Genomic DNA, 11,716 nt, shown 5'->3' with positions numbered 1-11,716 from the left:
AGTATATTTTACCGCATGGTTGACTATACTCTATTTTGTACAATATTTTACTGTACTCAAAAAACAATTACACGGTTTATAAGATAAATTTTCTCCTCTAAACTAAAACCTTTTAAGTAGTTCCCAATCACATCGATCTATTTATCAATTTATACACAAAATTGTATGATTGATTTCTTTTATTTTATAAAACATTTCAAAATTTTGTTAATTTTAGCCGTAAGGAATAAAATACAACTATATTACTCATTTTGTTTCCTTATATGTACTTTTGGTATATTTTATTTTGTAGATAGTTTACACTTGTTTGGCAAAAAAATTTGTGATTGGAGAACATTTGTCTCATTACAAGTTTATAAGCCACACGGTTGGGTTATCATGGTATTATTGGTTGTTGCTCATACAAAATCATTAGATTGAATATGGATTTGGTTTGACATTTTGCACCCTAAGTTTACATATGTCAAAGTTATCAATGTCATTTTTACCTTGAAACACAAAAACTCGAAACTTGAGGGTTTCGATTTTGTAAGTTTGGAGGATTCTAAACGTGGATTCAAACACAATGTAAACCATGTCTTCAAACTTTTAAGTTTGATATTTATTTTGGATTGATCTTTTAAGTTTATGAAAACAAAAAGGAGTCTTATTACATACAAGAGTGAGATGTCATATTTTCAGATAAATTTATTTCTTATTAGTAATTATGTTAGAATGATTTGTTTGAACTTAAAGTTTTACCTACAGAGAGTTTGACTATCCAACATATAGTATTGGTTATTGATGCAAGGGTTAAGAGAAGAGAGAAGAGGAGATACCACAATTGGGATACAAGGATCAAATGGTGGCACTTAAAGGATGAAAACACAAAGTGTTTTTCTACAAAATATTTTAAAGGAAGGTTGCGTCAAGCTACATAGGAGCGAAAATGATATGTGGAACAAGATGACGTATGAGATTGGAAAAGTAGCAACAAAAAAAAAAAACACCAGGAGAATTAATAGGTTTTGGAACTAGCTAAGAGTAAAGAATCTTGGTGGCACTAACATGTTCAAATTACAGTGAGAATCAAAAGGGGATGTTTTAAAGTGTGGTATATGTGTTCAAGTACAAATATTTAGGAAAATTATAAGAGAGTTAAGAAAGGGTCTAAGAAGGCATTGAACGCAGTAAGAACACAAGCTTTTGATGGGTCATACCAAACCTTACACATCAATGAGAGAGAAAAGTTTATATATATATATATATATATATATATATATATATATATATATATATATATATATATATTCTTGCTAAGGGGCAACTAAGAAAGAAAACATATATGGATCAAGTGAAGTGTATTAAAAAGGAAGATGGTAAATTTATTGTTCAGGAAAGAGATATAAAAGGTGAATAGAAGTAGTATTTTCAAAAGTTATTTAATAAAGGTTGTGATATATATATATATACTCGAACATGATAGACATCGGAGAGGAGGATATAAACTATAACTACTATCATCAGATTCAAGAACACGAGGTAAAAGAAGTGTTGAAATGGATGAGACAATAAGGCAGTTGAGCTTGAAAATATATCTATTGAAGGGTAAGTCTTGGAGAAATTTCATCCTCAAACCTAAACCCACCCTACTGCCAGAAATTCATATCCATCAATTTTTATCAATCTAATCCATTTGAGGTAGGAAAACACCCAACACCATATTTGATATCAAATTGACCTCTTCGTAAGGTAATTAGTCAATTTCAAACTAGGTTAATGATTACAGTGACTAAAAGTTACAAAATATCTCAAAAGTATGGATAATATTTAGAGACTTGCATGTTACATATTAATATATTTCTACATTCGGTACGGGTTCGAAGTGTGTATCTATATCTTTAAAGACTTGCTAATCATAATAGGAACATGGGCTACCATAGACCTTATAGGAAAAACCATTTTCAAAAGGTGAATTTGACAATAGTAAATATTTATTTTTTTTAAATGTCAATGTAATATATACTTGGGGTAAATATTATCATGTTGGAGAGATTCAAACAATTGTCCTTTTTCTGATGACAAATGTTAGTAATTAGTTGTTAGATTAATATTTACTCTTTCGTTTGAGTTTGACCCAGTACCTTCAACTCCTTATTCCTTAACTCAAATTATTTGAACTACTCAACCCCCGAAACAATTTATTAGTTAGGATAAAAGTATTAGTTTAAAATATATATATATATATATATATATATATATATATATAGTTGTAAACTACATATATATACTTTATATTTGTAAAAGTAAATATCTTAATACAACTATATAATATTTTTTACAAAAACTACAAATATTACAAGTTATAGTTTTTGTCAAAAAACTTTATAATTTATATTAAAGTTATTTTAAATTTATATTGATTTATATATCAAATAACTTAAATACTCGCTAACTTTGTGTAAATTAGTTTTCAATTTAAAATAGTATTTTATAAAACATTAATAAATACGTTAATTCCTTGAGTAAAAAAAATAAGTACGTTAATTTCCCGTGCTTAGCATGGGTATCACACTAGCTTATCATTGAGAAACATCGATCAGGCCAATGGACTGTGTAACGGTACGAGGCTGACAGTTACACATCTAGGGAAGAGCATGATAGCTGCTAACGTAATAACAGGAAAAATGGCAGGTACCAGGGTATTCATTCCCAGGAATGGATGAATCTTATTCCGAGTGATCCAGGACTACCCTTCAAATTCAGGCGCAGACAATTTCCATTGACACTTTGTTTTGCAATGACAATAAATAAAAGTCAGGGTCAATCTTTATCTCGAGTGGGAGTTTATCTTCCTAACCCGTGTTCACGGATGGACAACTCTATGTCGCTGTCTCTCGAGTTAATTCTAGAAAAGGTTTGAAGCTGCTCATCTTGGATGAAGATAATAATGTTTGCAAGGAGACCACAAATGTTGTGTATCGTGAAGTTTTTTCAAAAAGTATGATCATTGATTATGTTTTAGAATTGTTGTTGCTATAATTTAGAAAACTAAAGTTGCGTATTGTTTGTAAGTTGTTTTTTTTAATTTCTTTGTAAGGCGTACTGGTCATTACAGGACATGCAATTTCTATATAAGCAAATCCTCCTACCATTGACTTTTAATTGATGCACTTTTCAGGTATAACAATACGCGGAACTTTTTTTTTTACATCGTTGTTACCCTAAAATACAATATTTACTAGACATGGCAACAAACCCCGCCCCGCCCTGAATTTAACGGGGAAAATCCTATTTAACCGGGTGCGGGTGTGGGGGAAATTTGGAGCTTTAGTACGGGGGCGGGGCCGGGTGCGGGGGATGCTTACACCCCCGCCCCGCACCTGATTTTTAAAATTTTGTTTATTAAATTTTATAATCTTATTTCCATAAGCACCAACCTATTTTAATATATTATTACTCTTTAGAAACATATTTATAATAATTATTTTGCTCTTTTGAAATAAGTTTATTAGATAGAAAATTATTAATATAATTATTGTGTTTTTGTTGCTATGAAAAAAGAAAAAATATGCATTTTTTTAAATATTTTATAAAAAATAAAGTTTTCGTGGGTGGGGGTGGGGGCGGGGCCGGGAGACCCGTCCCCATTGGGGGTGGGGTTGGGTGTTCAATTTTTACCTCCGATATGGTTTGGGGACGGGGGCGGGGGCAGGGACGGGGATACTCAAACTCGCCTCCGATCCTCCCCTTTGCCATGTCTAATATTTACATTAGACCATTGGTTTTGTAAAAAATAAAAACAAATAACAATCGGCGTTTCTGTAGCCCAAACTATATTTATACACACCCATAAAAAATTTAACGGGTTCCTTCACAGACTAGGTGTATACATCTGACACTGACTATTATATAAAAAAATACAAATTTTTTAGTTTTTATGATTAATAAAATACATTATGTCAACAAATAATAATATACAGTACGTCGGTGTATTTTTGCAAAAATATTACGTATGCTAAGTTTAACAATTAGTACATCTTATACTACAAATAATTAGTATAAGTATAAATCCAAATACTTTAATCGTTATGTGCAATGTTTAGATATTTCAAAATATATACAAAATTAACAAAATTAAGATGATATTTTTTTCGATATCAAATTTGAATTATAACCACACTTATAACTTTAAGATAACATAATATAAAATCTATATATTTGATCAAAAAAGTTTTTTATTTCCCACGGGTCACTATACTAGTCTAATAAAAACACAAATCAATGTCCAATAATATTATTTTGCAACACCTTATGATTTGATGGCGATGAACCATTTCGTGACATCAAACAATTCCTTGATTCTAAATTGATAATGTATATCCATCAAGTGTTTATTTTAATTTTTAGGGTCTCCATGGTTTCACAGTCTCCATGGTTTCGAATTTTATAAATATTATTATTTGACAACAATTTAATAGACTTGCTAAAAAAAAAATAATTAAGTAAATAGTCCTTATAAATATTATTATTTGTCAATAATTTAATAGACTTATGTCACTAGTATATTTTACCGCATGGTTGACTATACTCTATTTTGTACAATATTTTACTGTACTAAAAAAACAATTACACGGTTTATAAGATAAATTTTCTCCTCTAAACTAAAACCTTTTAAGTAGTTCCCAATCACATCGATCTATTTATCAATTTATACACAAAATTGTATGATTGATTTCTTTTATTTTATAAAACATTTCAAAATTTTGTTAATTTTAGCCGTAAGGAATAAAATACAACTATATTACTCATTTTGTTTCCTTATATGTACTTTTGGTATATTTTATTTTGTAGATAGTTTACACTTGTTTGGCAAAAAAATTTGTGATTGGAGAACATTTGTCTCATTACAAGTTTATAAGCCACACGGTTGGGTTATCATGGTATTATTGGTTGTTGCCCATACAAAATCATTAGATTGAATATGGATTTGGTTTGACATTTTGCACCCTAAGTTTACATTTGTCTTATCAATGTCATTTTTACCTTGAAACACAAAAACTCAAAACTTGAGGGTTTCGATTTTGTACGTTTGGAGGATTCTAAACGTGGATTCAAACACAATGTAAACCATGTCTTCAAACTTTTAAGTTTGATATTTATTTTGGATTGATCTTTTAAGTTTATTTTTCTTAAAGTGATAATTTATGATACTCCCTCCGTTCCATATTACTTGACCTAGTTGACTCCGTCACCTATGCCAATGCACAATTTTAAACTTAAATTTCTTTAATAATCTAGTAGAAAAAATTACGAAAATTTAATATTTTGAAAATATTAATCGAGACGAATCTAACAACATCTTATATGCTATATTTTGTTTTTATATATTAGTAGAAAAATAGAGTCAAAACATGTTATATGAATAGTGCAAATATTCTAAATAGGTCAAATAATATGGGACGGATGGAGACATTCTATTTGCATTGTTATTCCTCATTATCCCTTCAGCAACAATCAATGCAATTGAAAGCATCTTGTCATTAGGGACTTTGGTCCTTGCTGCAAGAAATTGCTCCCATGACAACCATTCAAAAGCTATCATCAAACTCTATAAACTTGAAAGTCAATGTTTATCCATAATATCATTGTCATTAAGCTCCTCCACTTGCAAAGTAACTTGGACAGTCGGCTTTGCCGAGCTGTTCGAATTAGATCTCAGTACTCTATCACAATAATTCAATAACATGGTGAAACTTAAATGATTGCAAACAATATTTAACGTAAATTTAAAAGATAATTGAGGAGGGGAATATTTAAATGACTAATTTGAAAAAAGAGCCTAAAGATATGAAAACATAATTTTGCTTGAAAAAAAGGTAATTTTGATATAGAGATAGTAAGTGATATAATATGATTTTGTCATGTAAGTACAACTTGAATGATAAAAATTTATTTGAATATTTGATATTTTGAGATACAAATTTAAATATGTAATACCCTATGTAGTGTGTATGAGCTTTATTGTTCTTTAAAATGGAAAAGAAAATGTGTAATACAACCTTTTCACACCATTTGGTGGTGGCCGGGGTTCGAACCCCGACCTTGCATATTTTATGCATTGTCCATACCAACCGAGTTAAGCTACCCTGAACCTTGCATATATTATACATTGTCCATACCAACTGAGCTACGCTCACGAGAACAGTGTTAAGATTTTTTTTGGTTACAACACCATCTCTTTTTTTGGTTACAAGGACAGTGTTAAGATGTTATACATTAACAATATAAATTTTCAAATATTTTAGAAATACAATTAATCTAATTTTTTATTTTGAAGATTAAGCTATATTAAAGAGAATTATTTTGACTAATTACGTTTAACAAAAATACTATCCAAAACAACATGATAAATTAAATTTGAGTGAATAGGCAAAAAACCCCCCTGAAATTGTAACTTTCGTCAAAAAACCCCCTAATTTTTAAGAAACTTCAAAAACCCCCCTGAAATTGTCAAACGTTGGTCAATTACCCCCCTCCGTTTGTTTTTGCTGTTAAATGACTAGTTTTTAATTTATTTTTTTTGCTTTCTTCATCTTCTTCCTTCCACTTTTTTCATCATCTTCATCAATATTCATAAAAAAAATCCAGAAAATAATTTAAGAAACAACAACCATTAACAACATCATCATCATCCCATTACTATACATCCAGAACTAATTATAAATGTGCTAATTTAAAGAACTGATTATGCTATTTCTGCAAAAAAAAATTGAATCTGCTTCTATATCTAACAACATTGGACTAAGGTTACATTCCAACTCTAATTTAAAGAATACTCCTAATTTGATATATGGTAACTTCAAAAATAGGATTTCCAAGAAAATTGTCAAGTTCTTATGAGTGAACATGTCCCTTGCATTCAGCTTTAATACCTTTGAGAAAACAAGCTTTCTATGAGAAAACAACTTTAGATTTATAGCTTTTAACTTAGGTGGTGTTATTGTTGTCGATGGTGGTGGAGGTGTAGTAATGAGATGATGATGATGTTGTTTCTTAATTTTTTTCTGGATTTTTTATGAATATTGATGAAGATGATGAAAAAAGTGAAAGGAAGAAGATGAAGAAAGCAAAAAAAAAAAATCATTTAACAGCCAAAACAAACAGAGGGGGTAATTGACTAACGTTTAACAATTTCAGAGGGGGTTTTTGAAGTTTCTTAAAAGTCAGGGGGGTTTTTGACGAAAGTTACAATTTCAGGAGGGTTTTTGCATATTCACTCAATTAAAGTTTGAATATCGGAGTGGAGGAATTGATAGAATAGTAAATTTTTTGAGGTTAATTGGTATTTACCTAAAAAAAGAGAGGTATAATTGCAAAAATGAAAAGAGTGGTGGTAGTTTGGTAATTTGGCTTTGTAAGAAGACGAAGGTTGAGATGGTTCAGAATTTGTTACCTGGAAGCAGAAATCGGTGAGATCGAGTTGAGCGAAAGAAATAAGGTGAAGGAGAAGAAATGGCGTCAGGTTGGGGAATCACTGGTAACAAAGGTCGTTGCTACGATTTCTGGATCGATTTCAGCGAGTGCATGTCTACTTGTAGAGAACCCAAAGATTGTGTTCTCCTTCGTGAAGATTACTTCGAATGCCTCCACCATTCCAAAGAGGTACCTTCAATCCCTTTTTCTTTCTTTTACTTTTACCTTTTTTTTTTTTTTTTACAATTCATTCATCACTTTCAAATCCACTTGATTTCGTTTTTCAAAACCCTAATTTCGTGAAGATTAATGATCGATTCACTGCATTAGTCATACGAACCTCAATTTATCTTAGTTAGAGATCGTATTGACGATCCTTATCGTCAGAGCTGCGTTTGTCTGTGGTGAAGCGCACAGAAAGTTCCTTGTTGCCTCTGACTCGATGTCGATTATGGGTTATTGGGATGCAATGTATCGGGCCAACGTTCGGTCCCGAACAATGATTAAATTTCGGGAACGACATTTCTGTATTCCCAAACCTTATTTTGTTTTACTGTGGCAAGATAATGAGCAGAAAGAAAATGAACAAAACAAAAATAAGAGAAAATGAAATTTTTTGTATATTGTTTAGATGGATAGAAAATGAAAAAAAAAAAGTATATATGTTCTCTCCTGTTGTTTTGTTCGATGTAAAAGTGAAAAAAAGAAGAAATGTAAATGAATAATTGACGTGAAGTTCTTTTTTACCTTGATATGAGAAAAATCTAGTGCAGCCTGTATCACAGATGAGAAATAGTTAGAAAGGTATAATTGAAAAGAGGGTACCTTCTTCTCAAGCTATTTGTTTTCTCTCAATTTGAGGGGAGGAAACTTTTCCGTGAGTCCCATATCATTTTTTTTCATCCTTGTTTTTTCTCCACAACACAATGGGAGAAAATTTTATATGCATTTCATTTCTCTCCTCTCAGCATCTCCCCTCGTATTTTCTGTTAATTAAATATAGAGTAAAGGTATATTTGAAAACTTTAATAGATTTTATTTTACGTTAAATCGTGAAATGTCTTCTCCCTGTAGCAATTATAGTTTAACCTACATTCAATTTCAGTCTATTAGTCAACCAATGAAAACAATACAGGGATTGTGCTGATGTCTAGGCACTTGTTAGTAAACAGGGGATGAGGTGGTAAAATGAACAAGCAAGCTCGAGAGCTTGGAAGAGATGAGAAATTCTCAATCAGAAAAATTGATACATGATGATGGTGGTCTATTTATAGAGCTTGTTAGATAATAACAATCAGTATTAACCAACCAACTGCCTAACCAAGTAACACATGTTAACAGACTTAACATCCTGTAGTGGGACTCTCATTTCTTATTTGCTTCTTTTCATTCTAATCTACATCAACCTTGATTTGGCGAGAGAGAGCATGATTGAATGGTCAACAGAATTACAGTGAACTTGGAATTACAATGGGACCTTAAATGTTTAATTTAACTATAGATTTTTTTAAGCTTCTTGAGTTCATGTCTTCTCTTAGCTTTCAAAACATATTTCTTGTATGATTCTCCAATAACTTACGGTCATGACACAGTTTAAGGATGTAAAGTCCTGTGGCTGCCAATAATATGGTGGTTAATTTATGGCATTTGGTTTTGTTTCATATGGCGCAGTTTGATTATGAGGTTATAATTTTTCATGTGGAAGTTGTTTTTTCTCGTTACGTTTATCTGGTTAAAGGTCTTTTAGCTTATTTTGTCATGCTCATCTTATAATCATCCTTTTAGCTTATTTTGTCATGCTGATTTTTCATGTGGGGTGTTTGACTCCAAATAGCTAGTCTACTCTATTGCATCCAAACATCTGCTGAAATATGAGTAGATTTTCATCCTTTTCAATCAACCACACATTACAAACATAATAGCTATTTAGTTGACAAAAATTGAGTTATGGAATATGACAACAGTCATATGGAAGTTGTTTTTTTCTTGTTACGTTTATCTGGTTAAAGGTCTTTTAGCTTATTTGGTCATGCTGATCTTACAATCAGGTACTTTGGGTACATTTTAGGCAATTCCTTTTTCTTCCTATAATTAAGTTATCAACTAATATTGCTCTGGGAGAAAACTGTAGATAATTTTATTGTATACTCTTAAGCTGCTTATTTTTTTGTTTTTAAAAGAACTCTTGTAGTTTTCCTTTCACCTCAATAGCCATGTAGTAGGAAAGAATGCTTTTGGTAGGGGCAAGTAAGGGGGTGAAACTTACCTGCTTGTTGGGGGAAACTAAAACATATGTGGGAAGTATTGAAAATGACTGGAGTATTTAACTTTGTTGCATAAAGAGCTTTGGATTACCTAGAAACCCTTCCTATAATATTTTATCCATGAAGTTTACTTTGGTGAGAAAAGTTTATTCTGGTACTCAAGTTCAGGCCTTAAAAGCAGTAGAGAATGTCATATATACTAATACTACCCATTGTGAATTAGCTTTTGGCAAATGGTAACTTCTTTTTATGTTTGTGGAGAAAATTAATGTGTATATATATATCAAGCCTTGTTTCAAATTCCTTCGAAAACTATATTACAGCACTAGTGCTTTTTATGCACCTTGGGGGAAAAGGCAAGTAAAACAAGACCTAAAGACTGGTTGATTTAAATATATGACTTTTTGTCTTGTATGATAGCCCATAATTAGCACAATCAGATTTGTGGCATGGGCAGTAGTCCTTGCGAGTAGAGTTTCTATTGAGCATTTAGATCACAGAAAGTTGACCAAGATAAGGAGGCTTGGGGGAAGAGGGCTATTGAGGAAAGAAAGAAACTGTTGGGTATTTTCTATTTGTAGATATTTTTATATCCGATAGAAAAAGTTGTTTTATGTTTTTTTAAGGGAAAGAGTTGTTTTATTGTTTATCAAGTAAATTTATATCACCCAGTGTTCCATATGTTAACAAATTATTGTATCTGTCAGTTTGATCGCCATATAAATGACTAATGTTGATTTGTTGCTTAATGCAGTTCCAACGAAGAAACCGGATTTACAAGGAGGAACAACGCAAACTAAGAGCTGCTGCCAGGAAAGGTCAAGATGACGGGAAAGTTGCTGAACATCATTAGCATTAGTAATTAATTGTCAATTTAAGCTTCTGAACAATTATTTTAATAAATTGTTTGTAATTCTGCTTGGATCGCTATTTCTGCGTTTTGTGTGAGCCCTTCGGCGGGCAGGCTTCTTTTCCCTGTGCAATAATTCGGAGGTCAACTTGCGACTGCAAATTAGACACTGAACTATGCTGAGTTAATTTGGTTATTTTCGTTTGCTCTAAAATTCTTGAGGTTAAAGGATTGAAATCCTCAAAATAAAAAAGAATCATCAGATAAAATTGAGATACAGTGTAATTATGCAGTAAATTTTGGATTTCTGTGAACACGAGCTTTCAACCTTTTTTCTTATTGAATATTTCTTTTTTAAACACTTTATTGGGTAAAAATGTATTTTTCTTTTTTATGTGTACAGTGAAGTGCCCCGGCAGATCATCCAAAATTGTAAAAAAATTGCCTAATGTAAAAAAGTCTAGAAGTGTCTGTAAGACATAAGACATAACTCAACTAACAATAATGAGATTGTTTGGTGGGATATTTTTTGGGTTCAAATTCAGGATCTCCCCTTTGTATGTGAGTTTTCGTGTGGTATTTGTTACTCCGTCTACATTATTGGCATGAGATTCATGCTACTCTCATACATGTCACATGGCCAAAGCGAATGTGCATATGCAAGTTTATCATTCAAGTATCGTATTGGATTGCCTTCTGTTTTGTTAATAGGTAATTATGCTTTGAAGATTCGATCATTCAACCTATTATTAATATGCTCTGAAGATTCGATCATTCAACCTATTATCAATATTTTTCTGAAAAAATGTATTGCCTAATGCATATTTTCATTTATCCATAGTTGAAAAATTGCATACTATTCTTTTTTGTTTAGAAAGACAAAAAGAGAGGAAAGCAAACAGTAGATGACGCTGTCTAAAAACAATGTCGCCTTTCCATCACCGAGCAATGAAGCACATAAATCAATCACTGGATGGTGGAGGACTATAACCGTATCCCTGTTTTTGACTTTTTGTTACTCCACTTCATTTTCTAATGACTTAAATTTTCGTGAAGTGGAGTGGAGTTTTATGAGAAAAATTTGAGAATGCACGTGCTTTTTTATGAAATTAATAAATAATATCTGGTATAAGTTTATATATATTTT

The 11,716-nt window shown here is 31.3% G+C and overlaps 1 protein-coding gene across 1 annotated transcript; it reads left to right on the top strand.

Annotated features, from left to right (window-relative positions):
• The first annotated feature begins 7,380 nt into the window (after positions 1-7,380).
• On the top strand, positions 7,381-10,743 carry LOC146911035 (NADH-ubiquinone oxidoreductase-like protein). Its single transcript, XM_085723718.1, has 2 exons — positions 7,381-7,644; positions 10,474-10,743. Exons 1-2 carry the CDS (start codon positions 7,495-7,497, stop codon positions 10,570-10,572), a joined length of 249 nt encoding a protein of 82 aa, XP_085579844.1. The 5' UTR covers positions 7,381-7,494; the 3' UTR covers positions 10,573-10,743.
• The last annotated feature ends 973 nt before the right edge of the window (positions 10,744-11,716 follow it).

Source organism: Medicago sativa, chromosome 7, assembly GCF_051527215.1.
Source record: "Medicago sativa cultivar Bolivia chromosome 7, Bolivia_mono, whole genome shotgun sequence".
Lineage (NCBI taxonomy): Eukaryota > Viridiplantae > Streptophyta > Magnoliopsida > Fabales > Fabaceae > Medicago > Medicago sativa.
Note: the sequence above shows the minus strand (reverse complement) of the source record. Positions and strands in the feature narration are given on the sequence as shown.

What these genes read in the sequence shown, in the direction of transcription:
- LOC146911035 (XM_085723718.1), top strand. Translation starts at nt 7,495, where the DNA reads ATGGCGTCAGGTTGGGGAATCACTGGTAACAAAGGTCGTTGCTACGAT. An exon ending in GCCTCCACCATTCCAAAGAG is followed by an intron (nt 7,645 to 10,473) that starts GTACCTTCAATC and finishes TGCTTAATGCAG; the next exon opens with TTCCAACGAAGAAACCGGAT.